Source organism: Prionailurus bengalensis, chromosome D1 (assembly GCF_016509475.1).
Source record: "Prionailurus bengalensis isolate Pbe53 chromosome D1, Fcat_Pben_1.1_paternal_pri, whole genome shotgun sequence".
Classification (NCBI taxonomy): domain Eukaryota; kingdom Metazoa; phylum Chordata; class Mammalia; order Carnivora; family Felidae; genus Prionailurus; species Prionailurus bengalensis.
In genome coordinates this window covers 71,162,046-71,179,149 of record NC_057346.1, presented here as the reverse complement: position 1 = coordinate 71,179,149, position 17,104 = coordinate 71,162,046, and the positions used below count along the sequence as shown (strand labels likewise).

At 37.6% G+C, this 17,104-nt stretch overlaps 1 protein-coding gene across 1 annotated transcript in view; it reads left to right on the top strand.

Moving 5' to 3' along the window:
- Positions 1-4,184: 4,184 nt before the first annotated feature.
- Positions 4,185-17,104, top strand: part of COPB1 (COPI coat complex subunit beta 1) — a 35,877-nt gene continuing 22,957 nt past the window's right edge. The window contains exons 1-6 of the mRNA XM_043580728.1: positions 4,185-4,344; positions 5,058-5,207; positions 9,335-9,564; positions 10,198-10,367; positions 13,610-13,724; positions 14,947-15,039. Coding sequence (XP_043436663.1) covers positions 5,117-5,207; positions 9,335-9,564; positions 10,198-10,367; positions 13,610-13,724; positions 14,947-15,039 — 699 coding nt within the window. The 5' untranslated portion in view covers positions 4,185-4,344; positions 5,058-5,116. The remainder of the gene's footprint in view (positions 4,345-5,057; positions 5,208-9,334; positions 9,565-10,197; positions 10,368-13,609; positions 13,725-14,946; positions 15,040-17,104) is intronic.

The window sequence follows — 17,104 nt, the reverse complement described above, 5'->3', positions numbered from 1 at the left end:
CCTGGTGTATTGGGTTTTGTTTTTTAAGTAGTTTCAACTGTAAATAGTACGAGATTATAACTGGTCATCTGCCATGTTTGCCAAATTAAATTGCCTTATGTTTAGTGACGGGGAAAATAATACCTTTTATCTATCACAACCTTATACCAGTTCCCTGTGTGTGGACTTGCTACATGAGAATCTATGGAGATTTGTTTCAGAATACAACTTGCAAAGTTCAACCCTGGAGATTTCTTAATAAACCTAAGAAACCTCCCTTTTGCAACCACCATAGTAGCGAGACTATTAACATATGAATGGTTTTTCTTTCCAACCAGCAGATGGCAGTAGTGCTAGCTCTGGTCTCCGTGTAGGGAACTTCCTGCAAAAATAACAAAGGGAAATTTTAATCCCAAACCATCATTTCCTCTCAGCCTGCCCAGCCCCACTCCATCGTAATCTTTAGGTGGACTTCCATTGTTTTTGTGAGTGGTGTATGCAGAAATTGCAGAACAATTTTTTTAATTTTTTTTTTTTAATGTTTGTTTATTTTTGAGACAGAGACAGAGCATGAATGGGGGAGGATCAGAGAGAGAGGGAGACACAGAATCTGAAGCAGGCTCCAGGCTCTGAGCTGTCAGCACAGAGCCCGACGCGGGGCTCGAACCCACAGACCGCGAGATCATGACCTGAGCCAAAGTCAGACGCTTAACCGACTGAGCCACCCAGGTGCCCCCAGAACAATTTTTATCTTAGGCCATGCAAAATGAAATCTGAGGAAATCTGATTTACAAAACAATCCAACATTTCGCTGCTAAGAAGCCGAGAGGAGTTTTTTATTTCCTGAGATTCCTATCTAGAAAGGAGCAGTTCATTTGTAGATAGGGAATTTGGATTTTAGACCTAATTCTACTAATTAGTTACCATTGTCTTCGGGCAAGTTACTTAGCTCTATTTTAAGGAACTCCTTTGGAGAATTAGTGTGAAGGTTAAATGGGAGAATTTATGTGAAAACTTGGACACTTTAAAATCCATAAATTGTTACTTTACTTTTTTTTCCAGATCACCTAAAACTTTAAAAGCTTGAGTAGATTTAAATCTCTAGCTTCTTGAAGGGAAAGTGCTAGGTGCTTTCTGGCAAACTTGTTGAGAGAAAGACCTGACTAAATATAGGAATGTGTATGAGGTGTTGGGTCTGTGTTCTGAAAGTAGCCTCAGGAGTCTGCCATTTGAGCTTGGGATGAGACCACAAGTACCATGTGGCCATTTGACCTACAATAGATTTGCATTAAGCACATGCAACTTTCATAAACGCAAAGTGAAGAGGGAGTTCTCCCACAGGCCTTCAGACTCAATAGCTAGTATAGTCTGGAGGAGGGAACATAAGTGGGAAATTTCGTAATCTGATCTTTAAAGCCTCAGGCGGGTCTCTTCTATGCCTATCATTGTGCCAGCCTCTGTCTTGTTGAGTGATTCTGTTGTTTAAAGATAACATGTATAATGTATATCGTTTTGTACCTGTTCCTAAATGTAAACCAATTACTTGACTGGTGCTCAGGTGGGAAAAAAATGTGATCTGGATAGTACTTAAGAGGCGATTTTAAAGATTTTTTTTTAAAGATTTTTTTGAGAGAGAGAGAGAGAGAGAGAGACAGAGTGCAAGCGGGGAGGGGCAGAGAGAGAGGGAGACACAGAATCTGAAGCAAGCTCCAGGCTCCAGGCTCTGAGCTATGAGCACAAAGCCTGACTCTAGGCTGGAACTCACAAATCGCAAGATCATGACCTGAGCCGAAGTCGGATGCTCAACCGACTGAGCCACCCAGGCGTCCCCAGAGGCGATTTTAGTAATCTTTTTAATATATGATGTTAGTCTTATACGTTGACCTTAGAATTTAAAATCGTTTCCACCCCAGTAAGATTCAGTCAACTCCACTGTTTGTACAGAGTTCATTGTAATGCCATTTCATTGTCACTTTGTCTAGTGTGTTATATTCATTCTGTTTAGTCTGTGTTAATGATAAACAATAAAATTCCTAGTTTTATCCTCTCATAAAACCTATCACTGATACACAAACAATCAATTTACCTGGAATTTATTAGACATCTATATGTACAGCTTTGAAGAACTCATGGTTAAATAAGAGGCAGTAAAGTGGGTCACAGGATTCAGGTTGTGGGACCAGCTTTCTCAATGTTTGATGATTTTGTGATTTGAGAGCAAGTCCCTTTTCTTTAGGCCTTGATTTCCTAGATGCCTGTTTTTATGATTCTTGGTATATGACTCTCGAAAGGTCTTTGCTCTCAAAAAATTTAAATTTCACATGCATTCAAAATGATATAATTACATAGTAGAATAGAAAATAGAAGTCCCAAAACAAGGTGCATGTTATAAACCAGGAAGAAATAGGCTTTTCAAGGTCATGATATCTGTTGAACAAGCTCTGTACTTAATATACATCAATACATATACACCACCAATGACATTTTAAGTGCAGACCTAAAATGAGATTTTCTAAAACATTGTATTTTCTTGCCCTCTTCACATTTAATAGTTTCCTTAATGACTCTGTCACGGTAAGTCTCAAATTTTCTTCTGTAACACAATGATCCTCCAGGGCAACTGAAGTGGGTGTGGTTGGTCCTACACCATAGTGGCTCTAAACTGAGCTCTCATATTGCTGTCTAGTTTTTACGCTTTTGGGGGCCTTATTTCATGCCAACAGATTGTCACTTTTTGATATGTGGGCTTGGAAACCAGATACTGTACTTGGAAAATTTCATGTTAAACACATGGAAGTGAAAGAACCTGTTGTATATATATATAGATCTTGGGTTGATCTCAAGGGAATTACGTCGCATGAAAAAACAATCTCAGTGGTTACATTGTATAGTTCATATATATTACATCCTTGAAATGAAAAAATTACAGAGATATGGGAAATTACAGACTTGCCAGAGATTAAGGAAGGAAGTGGCTGTGACTAAAAGGATAGCAAGAGGGATCTTTAAAAGTGTTCTGTATCATTTCTGGTGGTAGTCACATGAATCTAAATATGGTAAAATTGCATAGAACTAAATACACAAGTGAATGCATGTAAAACTGGTGAATTAGAATGAGGTAAGGACTGAATTGTATCAATGTCAATCTCTTGGATTTGGTATTGTACTATAATGATGCAAAATGTTACTACTGGAAGAAACTAGTGGGATAGTATATGGGATCTCTAGATCACAATTATTTCGATGAAAAAAAAAATTTTTTTTTAATCAATGCACGGGTTTTGAAGAGCCTTCTTAGAAAGTGCTATAAATGGGTGACTTTCATGATATATTCTAGGTGCTTGAAGAATTTACATTTTGCTTGATGGTTCTAAAAATCTCAAATAGCTAGATTCTGGATACATGGGGCAATATTTGTATTGTCTTCCTAACTGAAGTGAACCTATTAAGGGCAAGTTATGTCAGATGTCTTTGTATTCACAGTATTTTGCTCAAGGGTTCAAAAAAAATGTTTAATGATAATTGGGCAGAAAACCTTTGCTGGGAAGATGCTGTGTGGGGGCACATGGAACCTCAAATGGGCAAAACTGAAGGTGCCATGGCTGATTGTAGCTGTAGCAATTAGGTTTGTGGAGACAGGTAAAAATCCTTTAAAATCGTTAATCTCCCTTTGTACGTTAAAAAAAAAAAAAGTTGATTTCTTGGGTGCTCAAAAAGGATGGTGAAAGGGACCATTACGAGATAAAGAGTGGCCTTGATGTTCCAGTAAACCCAGCCTAACTGCAGAGGCAGAGATTCAGACTACTGGAGAGGAGACGTTAAGAACTGAAATGGATCTTCATAGAATCTAGTGTTACCTATTAGAAGAAATGAGGCGACTTTCCCAAATAGTAATTAGTTACTTTCTCTGTTTTGTTAGTGGGTGAACTAGAAAATGGCTTCCAGCTCCCAGTCTGGTGCTCTTTCCCCCTGGACCACACAACCCTATTTTCCTCTTTCCGGGCACCTCCTCCCTTGCCTGTTGCAGTTCCTGAAAGAAACAATTTCTAAGTACCGCTTAAATAACCACAGCGCTTAATTCGACGCTTGGCTTGCGGGGAAAGCTTAATGCTTCTCCAGTCCCCAACGTAGTCTAAAACAACCGTGGACTAGAGGAAGAAACTTGCAGCGTACTTGCAGAGCGCAAGCGCAGGACAGAGAAGGCATGTCCTCTCTGAGTTGCCGTAGGCGCTAGGTGGCTTGGCCTCGTAACCCCCACCCCCTTCCACGTCAGCCGAAGACTGTGCGGAGCGGCGGCTGCTGCTGCGGGTTGGAGCCGGAGTCGACGGTCCCACCGTTGCCCTAGCTGCCGCCCCTTGGAGCCAGGTAGCGGGCTACAAGCCCCCCATCTCGGAGGCGTGTTGGGCCGGGCTGAGTCGGAGGAACTGGCTCTCCGGCGGGAAGATGAGGAAGGGGAGCGACTAGGCCGCTGGCGTCCGGGCCTGGCCAAGTGGAACGGGGGGCTGGGAAGCTCTGGGCCAGACGCCCCTTCCCGTCCTTGCGTACTGACCAGGGGTCTGATCTCTTCCCGGGCTCCGGGACTCACCATTCCAGGGCGGGGGGCTGCCTTGCAGGAGGAAGAGGAGGGGTGGGGTGCAGCGCACCCATTGACCCTCGGACACGCAGTCGCGTCCACCCCTGAACGCGAAATGTTTGCAGGTTTTTAGCTGAGTACTCGTGCGCAGGTCTCTTGAGCAGTTCAGATTGTGTGTTATGTTCAAAAATCATTGTTCTGTTAAATGGTGGGGTGGGGCTGGAGGACTGTCACGGTATTGTGGGCCTTAGTGTTGCAGTACAGCATTCTCAAGCCCTGGGCGGGTTTGTGGGGTGGGAGATAATATACCTTAGACCGAGGCAGACCGTGTTTTTTATTGTTAGGCATTATTTTTATGGGACCACATATAAACTGATCCCACTCTTCTAATACTTTAAACTCACTAGCCAAACGGAATGAACTTTAGACAGTAAAGATCACAATAGTTACTGGTTGTGTTTTTGGTTTTTTACTTGTAACGATAGCCTTGTATTTCTTTTCCTAGATTTTCTGGCATCTATCATCCTTAAGTCTTGTATCGAGATTTGATTATATCCCGAAACCATGACGGCTGCTGAGAACGTGTGCTATACGTTAATTAACGTGCCCATGGATTCAGAACCACCATCTGAAATTAGCTTAAAAAATGATCTAGGTAAACTCTGATAATATTTTGAAAATTAAATGGAGAAAAAAATGAAAATAAAAAGCTCCTTTTCATTTCAGGTTTCTTTGTAATTAGAAATACTTAATTTTGTCTAAATACTGTTTTCCAGGATCTCTTTAATAGACCTTTGGTCTTACTGAAAATGGAAACTTGTTACATTTAGGCTTGCAATATTGGTTTTTGGAAATAACATCTCAATTTGTCTTAGTAAAGCAAAAGAAATATAATAGTTTAGTTGTTAGATATAACATAATGGCTTGTGTAGCTTAATATGTTATGCTGAAGTATAGCTGACAGTTTTCTATAGATAACAGGTTGAGAATGTGTACTTGAATGTCTTAGTTTCTTTGTGCACTGAACTTCATATTCCTTAGCTTGTAAAACCAAAAGAACTTTGTTCTTTTGGGTTCGCCACCTATTGAACAAATGAAGCCAACCCTTTTTCAAGATTTTGAGGTTTAAAAAAGTTTAAGAAAACAAGTGGATTTTAAAAGTGTATATTCTGTCTCCTTTTTGTGAGTGATTCTGTCAGAAACATTTTTTTAAAGCAATGCATTCCAAAGTAATAATTCTTGTTTCATTGAACTACTGAAAATAAGTTTAACCTACACTGGTGACTCTAATCTAAGAATAGAGTGAGAATTATGCTTCAAATCTTGGAAATATCTTTTAGAAGATAATTTGCAGTTTGAAAGCAGACAATATTTTACTTGCCTCATTCCACCTCTTAATCAGCAGCATTGAATACCTCCTGATTTTAGGCTACTTAACATTAGGTTTCTACTGAGATCTATTTTTAGAGAAGGAAAAAGAAACCCTCCTTTATGGCATTTAAACCCATACCCCTATATACAAAAGCTACATTAGTTCCTTTTTTTTCATGTTTATGTAAGATAGTAGAATGAAATGCAAATTAATAAATTTTCATTACTTTTTTTTACATTTTTCGTTAAAAAAATTTTTTTAATGTTTATTTTAGAGAGAGGAGAGACAGAGCGTGAGTGGGGGAGGGGCAGATAGAAAGGGAGACCCAATCCCAAGCAGGCTCCAGGCTCTGAGCTGTCAGCACAGGGCCCCCACTCAGGGCTCAAACTCATATACTGTGAGATCATGACCGAGCCGAAGTTGGACACCCAACTGAGCCACCCAGGTGTCCCATTTTACATTTTTCTTAAGGTTTATTTATTTTTAAGAGAGAGCGTGTGAGCGCTAACGGGAAGGGGCAGAGAGAGAGACAGAATCCAAAGCACGCCCCAGGCTCTGAGCTGTCAGTACAGAGCCTGATGCGGGACTGGAACTCACAGATGGAGAGATCATGACCTGAGCCGAAGTCAGACACTGAATCCACTGAGCCACCTAAGCACCCCACTATTTTTTTTCTTAAAATTTAAAAGTTTTCGCTTTTAGACCCTAAAATACTGAGGTTATAGATGGGAAGATAAAGAACAGAATCTGTCCTTAATTGTAACAATATCTTTTTTTAATTGCAGCTGCCTTAATTACCTTCCCCTTACCAAGAAAGAAATAAGTAGTCTTAAATCTCAAATTTTATGTGTATGTGCATATATATATTTAATGTTTATTTCTTTATTTTGAGAGAGACAGGGAAGCAGAGAATCCCAAGCAGGCTCCTCAGCGCGGAGCCCAACGTGGGGCTCAAACCCATGAACTGTGAAATCATGACCTGAGCAGAAACCAAGAGTTGGTCACTTAACCAAGTGAGCCACCCAGCCGCCCCTGTTGTATATTTTTTACTGTATCTCAAAAGAGTTGATATGAGAAAAAGTTTAGAAATAGTTTCCAGTTAGAGTAACAAATACTTTTTTGTTTGGTGATATATTGAGTTATTTTACGCATACTTTTATTAGTCAATGGATATGAGTTCTGATGACTTTACATTACCCGGAGTAGGAAGTACTTGGTTTATTTTGGTTTATTTGTTAGTAGTGTCATAAAGGACAAGAAGTTCTGAAAATTTTGAAGATATAGGAAAAAAAGTATCCTTTACCTCACTTTGAATTGTTGGAATAAGTGGAAATTGGGGTTAAGAGGGCTGGAAATATAAATGTAGATTTTTTACAGGTTTTCTATTTAGTTACCAGTTAGAAGTTTCTGCTAAACTTTTAGAATTTGCTAATTTGGGAAAAGTAGTAAAAAAAAAAACTGGAACAAAAGACATCAGCATTATAATGATACAGTTTTATGCCTTTTGGACTTTGTATCCTTTATGTTATCAAACAGATTAGGGAAAAAAACTTTTCTTTTTTTTTATATTCAGGAAGCTTCCGGACAGAGATAAAACCTGTTTAGGCTCACAAATCCAACTTTAGCTACTTAAAACTTTGCCCAGTCTGTCCCCTTATCATAGTTTTTGCTATCAGCTTCTGTCACCTCTCCTGATGCTTTGTTTTTGTCATCCTCACAGACTTAAAAACTGAAGGTTTGCACAGATTGATTCTTCATCATTTTTTGGTTTCTTGAGTTGATGTGGCACATACCAAGTTTTTCATATGTAGCAGGATAATACTCTGAAGCAGGGAGAGATGCATGAGAAATTGGTCTGTTTTAAAAAAAAAATTTTTTTTTTTTAACGTTTATTTATTTTTGAGACAGAGAGAGACAGGGCATGAATGGGGGAGGGTCAGAGAGAGGGAGACACAGAATCTGAAGCAGGCTCCAGGCTCTGAGCTGTCAGCACAGAGCCCGACACGGGGCTCAAACTCACGGACTGTGAGATCATGACCTGAGCCGAAGCCGGCCGCTCAACCGACTGAGCCACCCAGGCGCCCTCTTTTTTTTTTTTTTTAACGTTTATTTATTTAAAAAAAAATTTTTTTTAACATTTATTTATTTGAAATTGGTCTGTTTTAAACAAAATTTTTTTTTTTTGTTTTGTTTGTTTTTAGCAAAAATGTTGACACTTGTGGGATGGATAAATTTGGCAAGAACCTTTACTGTGATTTAGTCCAAATATTTGAAGATATTCTCTAGTTTGCAACATGTAAAAATATCATACCAAGCTAGTAATAGATAAATAGCCTTAGGGGGCTAGAGAGAAATTTTGATTTACCTGCTATGATTCTTCCAAAGCTTAAATTTTTTCTGTAACTCTACCAGCTGGTCTTTCACAGTTTCTTGTCTCTTTGGCAACCACAAGAAACTCTTTATTTGATAGCCACTGAGCTCTAACTGCTGGAACTATATTTCTAGTTTTATTCTGTTCCTCATGATAACTCCTTGAAATTATTAAAAACTTCTGTCACCCCTCTTTGTTGTTCCATCTCCTAGGTAATTTATTTCTGTGATCTAAACAGTTGTATTGGTGTACTTGCCTCTTACATTCCTGCCTTCAAATTTGTGATACAAGAGATTTTACCCTGAATTCTTCAATTTGCAGTGATAATGATATGAAATTATAGGTTGTTTTGCATAAAATAGTTTATAGTATAAATTGTTTTATGCTAAGTAAGGACAATAAACTTATTTCTTAAACGTGTCATCCTTAATTCTAAATAGTGGCTTTTCCTGTAGTACATTGTAATTTTCTTCCAATTTCTAAGGTGATTTCTTAAGATCCTGAAGTTTTATAGTCTGTAGAAATATGATGGGATTTTGGAATTAATCTAGTGTATTCCCAGCCTTTTGAGTTTGAAGATCTAATGTTGAAAAAAATGCCACTGATCTTCCTCCTCCTTCCCCTCATGATAGTGGTTGTAACTTTGATTGAGGAAATACACACTAAAAGCCACTTTGAATTCAGAAGCACTTATCTTAACATCTATTTACACTTTGAAAAATAGCTACATATGTGTTTGAGAAATGCATTGTTTGGTATACCTGTAGATTCATGGCTTCTGCAGTAATTCCATGGGTTAGGGACCAGAGATCTAATCCAGTGCCTTCATGTTATATGTGAAGTATGAGGTTTGGAAATAAATGACTTGTGTAAAGTCATTCAGCTTATTTGTGGCAGAGATAGGTGGAGAGCCCTTGCCACTCTATTACATTACCTTTATTGCCATTACTGCTAATAAAGTGAGAAAACGTTTTCTTAATTGTAAAATTATCTGAGGAATTTTCCTTTGACATGTGTGTTTTTTTTTCTCTTTAATCAGAAAAAGGAGATGTGAAGTCAAAGACTGAAGCTTTGAAGAAAGTGATCATTATGATTCTGAATGGTGAAAAGCTCCCTGGGCTTCTGATGACCATCATTCGTTTTGTACTACCTCTTCAGGATCATACCATCAAAAAATTACTTCTAGTATTTTGGGAAATTGTTCCTAAAACAACTCCAGATGGAAGACTTTTACATGAAATGATCCTTGTTTGTGATGCATACAGAAAGGTAAACCAAACCATGGTTATTTCTGATTATTGCTTTGATTTTTGATTGTAAAATTGGTGGAATGGGCTTAGTTTTAATTTTTAAAATTGGATCTTGGGTAAGATAGAAGTTATTGATATTTGGAACTGAAGTTGTAAGTTACTGTAAAAAGTTTTATTGTTAATTTCTTTGGACATTTTCCATACATTTTTATGTGTTCTTAATAAAAAATAGTGACACATAGAATATGAGACATTGCTATGATAAGTAAAAATTGATTTGACAGGGGCACCTGGGTGGCTCAGTGAGTTAAGTGTCCGACTCTTGATTTCGGCTGAGGTCATGCTTTCACAGTTCATGTCAGCTATCAGAGCAGAGCCTCCTTGGGATCCACTCTCAACATTTCCCTTGCACATGTGTGTGTTCTCTCTCTCTCTCTCTCTCTCTCTCTCTCTCTCTTTCTCTAAAAAATAAATAAATAAACTTTAAAAGAGAAAAATTGATTAGTCAGGAATCTAAAGGAAATTGTCTGGTAATCTAGATCTTTTTCCTCAAACCTACTTTCTTATTTTTTACATAGGAAAATTTTGCACTTAAAAATTGTGTGTTTTGTAAAATGCTGGAACTCAATATTTCATATTTAAATTTTATCAGGATCTTCAGCATCCTAATGAATTTATTCGAGGATCTACTCTTCGTTTTCTTTGCAAATTGAAAGAAGCAGAATTGCTAGAACCTTTAATGCCAGCTATCCGTGCTTGTTTGGAGCATCGACACAGCTATGTTAGAAGAAATGCTGTTTTGGCCATCTATACTATCTATAGGTAAGTAAAGGTACACCTGCGGCTTAGTTTTGTGAGGATTGTTTAGTCTTTTAGCCTGGAGGTTCCAAAGCAGTTACTTGCAAGTCATATGTCTTTTACAGGTAATGTTTGGTTTGGCTTGAACAGTATTTTTTTCTTAATATCATTATATTGTCATCATTGAAAAGATCTGACAACACTGGGTCCTAGTTTCTGTTTGACAACAATATGCTGATATTGAATGACACTAGCTCCCTTTAAATAAGTTATACACTCTCTAGTTTACAGTGCCTATTATTCTTAACTATGGTAACTTCAGTGCGCTTAATTAATTTATTAACTGGTTTTGACCAGTTAACCTGTTAGGTCAAGTTAACCCTGTAGGTTTTGAGTTTTTTGACCCTGTTTTTGAATTCTCTTTATGTGGAATGTGGTTCTTGTCTTTTTACCCTTAGAGGCATAAGGAGGGAATTTTTTAATGAGAAAGGTTGCAGTTCTCAACTGACTCCTGTTCTTGGAAAGCTGAAGATTTTGGACTTTAACAGTGATTCAGAGAACCAGTTAGATAAGGCTAGAATGCTTGGTTTTTACAATCACTGGTGTTAATCCATTTAGAAGTAGGATGTGATTTTTGTAAATGTCTTTGTACTTTAAGAGTTGATTGTTAGGTAATTTCACAGTTTTCTTATTATTACATGAGATTTTGTTATCTGTTAGGGAAGTGGTATTCTGGTTAATAATGTAGAGTTCTTTGTAAGTTACCGTACAGACTACACAAATATCAGAATTTAAACTAGATTGCACACACAGAAATTAGTACATTTATAAGACAGTTGGAAATTTGAACACTGTATATGATGATATTAAGGAATTTTCGGTTTAAGGTATGATAATGGTATTATGATTACTTTTTTTAAAAGAATCCTTAATATGCTGATATATTTACAGAAAAATGATAAGTGGTCTGAGATTTGCTTCAAAATATTATGGGAGAGGGGCGCCTGGGTGGCGCAGTCGGTTAAGCGTCCGACTTCAGCCAGGTCACGATCTCGCGGTCCGTGAGTTCGAGCCCCGCGTCGGGCTCTGGGCTGATGGCTCAGAGCCTGGAGCCTGTTTCCGAATCTGTGTCTCCCTCTCTCTCTGCCCCTCCCCCGTTCATGCTCTGTCTCTCTCTGTCCCAAAAAAAAAAAAAAAAAAATATTATGGGAGAAGTGGGCAGAGGTATAAGTGAAACAAAAATGACTATAAATTAACAATTGTTAGGTGATTTTTTTTTTGTAATTTTTAAAAATTTATATCCAAATTAGCATATAGTGGAACAACGATTTCAGGAGTAGATTCCTCAGTGCCCCTTACCCATTTAGCCCATCCCCCCTCCCACAACCCCTCCAGTAACCCTCAATTTGTTCTCCATATTTATGAGTCTCTTCTGTTTTGTCCCCCTCCCTGTCTTTATATTATTTTTGTTTCCCTTCCCTTATGTTCATCTGTTTCGTCTCTTAAAGTCCTCATATGAGTGAAGTCATATAATTTTTGTCTTTCTCTAATTTCACTTGGCATAATACCCTCCAGTTCCATCCACGTAGCTGCAAATGGCAAAATTTCATTCTTTTTGATTGCCAAGTAATACTCCATTGTATATATATATCACATCTTCTTTATCCATTCAAACATCGATGGATATTTGGGCTCTTTCCATACTTTAGTTATTGTTGATAGTGCTCCTATAAACATGGGGGTGCATGTGTCCCTTCAAAACAGCACACCTGTATCTGGTGGATAAATGCCTAGTAGTGCAATTGCTGGGTCGTAGAGTAGTTCTGTTTTTAGTTTTTTGAGGAATCTTCATACTGTTTTCCAGAGTGGCTGCACCAGCTTGCATTCCCATAGGTGATGGTTTTTAAGCTAGTATTCATTATTCTATACACTGCAAGTACTTAATTTCCAGAATAGGAAGTTAGTAAGTAAATAAATATAGTGCATAATTAGTAAAATTCAAGGTACTATTTTTTTTTTTTCTGATAATTTTTTTAAGTTTATTTATTTCTTTTGAGAGAGAGTGTGAGTGAGCAAGCAGGGGAGGGGCAGAGATACAGCGAGAGAATCCTATTCAGGCTCCATACTGTCAACACAGAGTCTGACATGGGGCTCAAACTCACGAGATTGTGCCTGGAGCTGAAGTCAGGAGTTGGGACGCTTAACCAACTGAGCTACCCAGACACCCCTCTGATAATTCTTAATGAAGAATCTTTTAGTACCTTGAGATGGTCATTATGAGCATTGATGTTATATTCCTAAAGTATATGAAAGACAATTATTAGAGATACTCAGGTGATAGATAGCATGTGGAATAAATCACCTTTTTCTTTATTGGACTAGAAAACGTATAATTTGATAATTTAATAGATGAAAATGTAAGTTTGTGATTCCTACCCATGATTTAAAAAAAATTTTTTTTTTTTTTAAATTTTTTTTTTTCAATGTTTATCTATTTTTGGGACAGAGAGAGACAGAGCATGAACGGGGGAGGGGCAGAGAGAGAGGGAGACACAGTATCCGAAACAGGCTCCAGGCTCTGAGCCATCAGCCCAGAGCCCGACGCGGGGCTCGAACTCACAGACCGCGAGATCGTGACCTGGCTGAAGTCGGACGCCCAACCGACTACGCCACCCAGGTGCCCCAAAAAAAATTTTTTTTTTAATGTTTATTTTGAGACAGAGACAGAACATGAACGGGGGAGGGGCAGAAAGAGAGGGAGACAGAATCGGAAGCAGGCTCCAGGCTCTGAGCTATCAGCCCAGAGCCCAACGCGGGGCTTGAACTCACGGACTGCGAGATCATGAACTGAGTTGAAGTTGGACACTTAACCAACTGAGCCACCCAGGTGCCCCTCCTACCCACAATTTTAATTGATTTAAAGTTCTAAAGGCAGGGCACTGGGGTGGCGTGGTTAAGTGTCTGACTCTTGATTTTGGCTCAGGTCATTATCTCATTTAATGAGATCGAGTTCCATGCTGACAGTGTGGAGCCTACTTGGGATTCTCTCCTCCACTCTGTCTGCTCCTTCCCTGTTCCCTGTTCGTGCTTTCTCTCTCTCTCTATCAAAATAAATAAAAATAAACTTAAAAAAAAAAAAAACCCTTTAAAAAAAGTTTCAAAAGGTAAAACAATTGATCGTGTTATAAAGCTTGATAAAGATTAATTTTGAGTTACTAAAATAACAGTTTTTTATTAAATATGAATATTACCTGTTTTATTTCAAGGAATTTTGAACACCTTATACCTGATGCTCCTGAACTGATACATGATTTTCTGGTGAATGAGAAGGATGCAAGTTGTAAAAGGAATGCATTTATGATGCTAATTCATGCAGATCAGGTGAAGTACTTTTTAAAAAATACTTTTGTGTCTGTAATTCAATAAGAATTAAAAGTACTACATAGTCCTAATCAAATTTTTTAGTAATTTTGTTTATAGTAGAAGTGTTTGTATATTTTGGGGTTTTTTTAGACTTTTGAACTTGATTTGTGTAAAATAGTTTTTCTTAACCCCTCTCCCGACTATTGCTTATACATATACTTTAAGTAAACATTTGAGAGATATTTAATAATAGCCACTTGACAGTTTTTCCAGATTGAAATTATTATGGTTCTATTTTGTGGCACTCTATTTTGGGGCTTTGAACCTGTTTTTCCTTCTGTTGATGTAGCTCTAAAACGGCTTAACAGAGAAAAGTAGTAGCTTTGTATAGGGTTTGCCCTGAGCCTGAAAGAAGTGTGGCCTTCAGCATAGATGTGTATACTTATTAGGCTCTTCAAATTTCATAAGTTGGTGTCAACTCTACATCCAGCTCTGCTGGTACTGAAAGTGAATGGGTCTGCTGGTGGCTTGGCAATCACTCTCCATACTTTGGTGGCATCTAATCTTGGAATTTTTGCTATCCAGTATTATCAAAATGTGGAAAATAATATGCTTGAAGACTGAAGAATAGGGACTGTATCCATTTCTCTGAAATCTAGATGCTGTCATTTTATCTTTGTGAACAAGATTATAAGAAAGCTGCTTATTTAGGCCAGAATGTTTTGTCCTCTTGTAGTGTTGGTTTTATTAACCTGTATATTTGGTGTTATGCACTTTACCTACATGCGGGCTGGGGCGGGGACATAATCAGAAAAAGTTCGGTGAAATTTTCTGATACTTTTGCTGTGGAGATACTGTTGAGGTCATAGTTTTCTATATCACACATTCAGTATATGAAAATCAATGAGATTTTTCTTTTAGGTCTTAGAAATAGGAATAACTATGCACCTAAATAGCTGGTTTGTTTTGATTGTATGGGTACTCTGAGTCATATAACACATAGTGGTTTTTCTTTTCCATTTAGGTGCTAGAAAATCGAGACCCCAGATTTGTGGCCCATTTCTAGAAAATGTATTTTTCTTACATTTATGTGTTAACCTTTTTTCCCCCTTCTTTTAATTTTTCTTTGCCCTGATTGCCTCATTTGTTTTATATTCAGTTGTGTATGTTTAAGGTTGCACCAATTAAGTCCTTTTATTGAGTGAAGTGGAATTTAATAAATACATTTTTATTTTGTTAGGATCGAGCTTTGGATTACCTAAGTACTTGCATTGATCAAGTTCAGACATTTGGAGACATTCTTCAGTTGGTTATTGTTGAACTAATTTACAAGGTAAGACTCATCTATTAGGGGTAAAATAAACTTCAGGAGTTTAAGACAAGGTTAAATCATCTCTTTCTGGAATGCTGCTTATTTGCTGGGATAATGTTTTAGTAGTAGAAATATTTTATAGCATTGCCTGTGAAAGTCTTTTTTTCTTTTCCCTTTGGTTTATTTTGTTTTCCAACCACTCCTGTTTTTCTAAACTTCCGTAAAGAATTCTATTAAAAACTCATGGCTTGACCCAATACAGTTGCAGAGAAATCATTGTGCCCTGTTCCGTAACTGAATAGATTGTGAATCAGGCTTTGGAATAAAATTCAAGTCTTTTCTTGAGTACACACCAGACTACTTTGGACATCTAAAAACAAACCAGAAAAGCTTTAGATACTTACTGTGTTCCTTGTTTGTAAAAGAGAATAGAGAGACTTTAAATATGTCAATATGACATTGTAGGCCATTAAAACTAGGTAAGAGATTTGGGTTTTAAAATGAAGTGCTTTATTGGAAACAGTTAAATTTTATATAGCCTTAGAAAGAATTGATTGCATTTTAATATTCTGATAAAAGATGTAATAACATCCAGTTTTGCTATTGATACCATTCATTGGAGGACAACGAAAATATACATCAGGAATGACTTTGCTAAATAGGATGACACTAACAAAGTACCTAGAGCAGACACTGCTGGTTACAGCTGTCTTTGATTCTGAAAGAAAAGAGCCCCTTTCCATACAGGGTACCAGTCATTTGGAACTGGCATTTAAGTTGAAACCAGAGCTGTAAATATATACAGTAAAACCTTGGTTTGTGAACATAATTCATTCCAGAAACATGCTTGTAATCCAAAGCACTTGTATATCAAAGTGAATTTCCCCATAAAAAATAATGGAAACTCAGATGGTTCATTCCACAACCCAAAAATATTTATATAAAAATGATTATAGTACTGTAACATAATACAAAGTAATAAAGAAAATACAAAATATAAAGAAAAATAAATTAACGTGCATTACCTTTGAAAATCTCCATGGCCAGTGTCAGGGAGACAAGAAAGGAGGGTTATTGTGTAGGATGACTTTCACTATCACTAACAGAATCACTGCTACCTATTGGCTCAATCGAATCTTTTTCTTTTCATGCAACTTTAACAAGGAACCTATCCAGTGACACTTGCTTTTGCCTCCTTTTGAGGATTTTGCGGAAATGTGACATTGCATTATCGTTAAGCAGATTCATCACTCACACTGCTACAGCCTTATTTGGGTGGGGCTTTTCTATAAAATTTTGCACGGTTTCCCACATTGTACACATCTTCCTAATCTCTTTCGAAGTGAGGTATTCCTCCGCCTTTTTCTCTTCCTCTTCTCAGAGGAGATGCAGATGTAGCCTCCTTATAAAATCTTGCAGGTTCGGCTACTTGTATACCTCATTCGTACTTCTCAATGATTTCCTTCTTAACTTCCACTGTAATCATCTCCTTCTTACCGCCTTTCTTTTCAACCTTTTTCTGCCTGGGGGCCATTGTATATGCTAGCACGGATGTTGACTACAGTACAGTATTAGTAAACTCTTGTCATATAGTGTATTTAATGTAACTTCCAATAAGGCAACAAAAGAAAGGGTCTGTATCTGCAGGCAGCCTGACCTAGAATGAAGCAAAGTATTCCTAAGCTTACTCTTGTATGGAAAAGGAAAGGTCTGTCTGTAGGTGCTTTGAAGTGACAAAAAATACACTAGTGCCAGTTGTGGGCACCTTCCAACATTCTGAAAAATCACTGATTTCTGCCAAACACTGTGGCCTGAGATGCATCCGAGCATGGAAGATGATCACTCACAATCCATCATCGAGAGAGAGAGAGAGAGAGAGAGAGAGAACCATTGGCTCAATTATGATCATGTGACATTTGGTGTCACGTACTACTCATATTGCAAGACTTCGCTCATTTATCAAGTTAAAATTTATTAGAAATGTTTGCTCATCTTGCAGAACACTTGCAGAACAAGTTACTTGCAATCCAAGGTTTTACTATAGTTCCTTTTAATTCATTTTATGGTTTAGAGATGCCACTTAGGT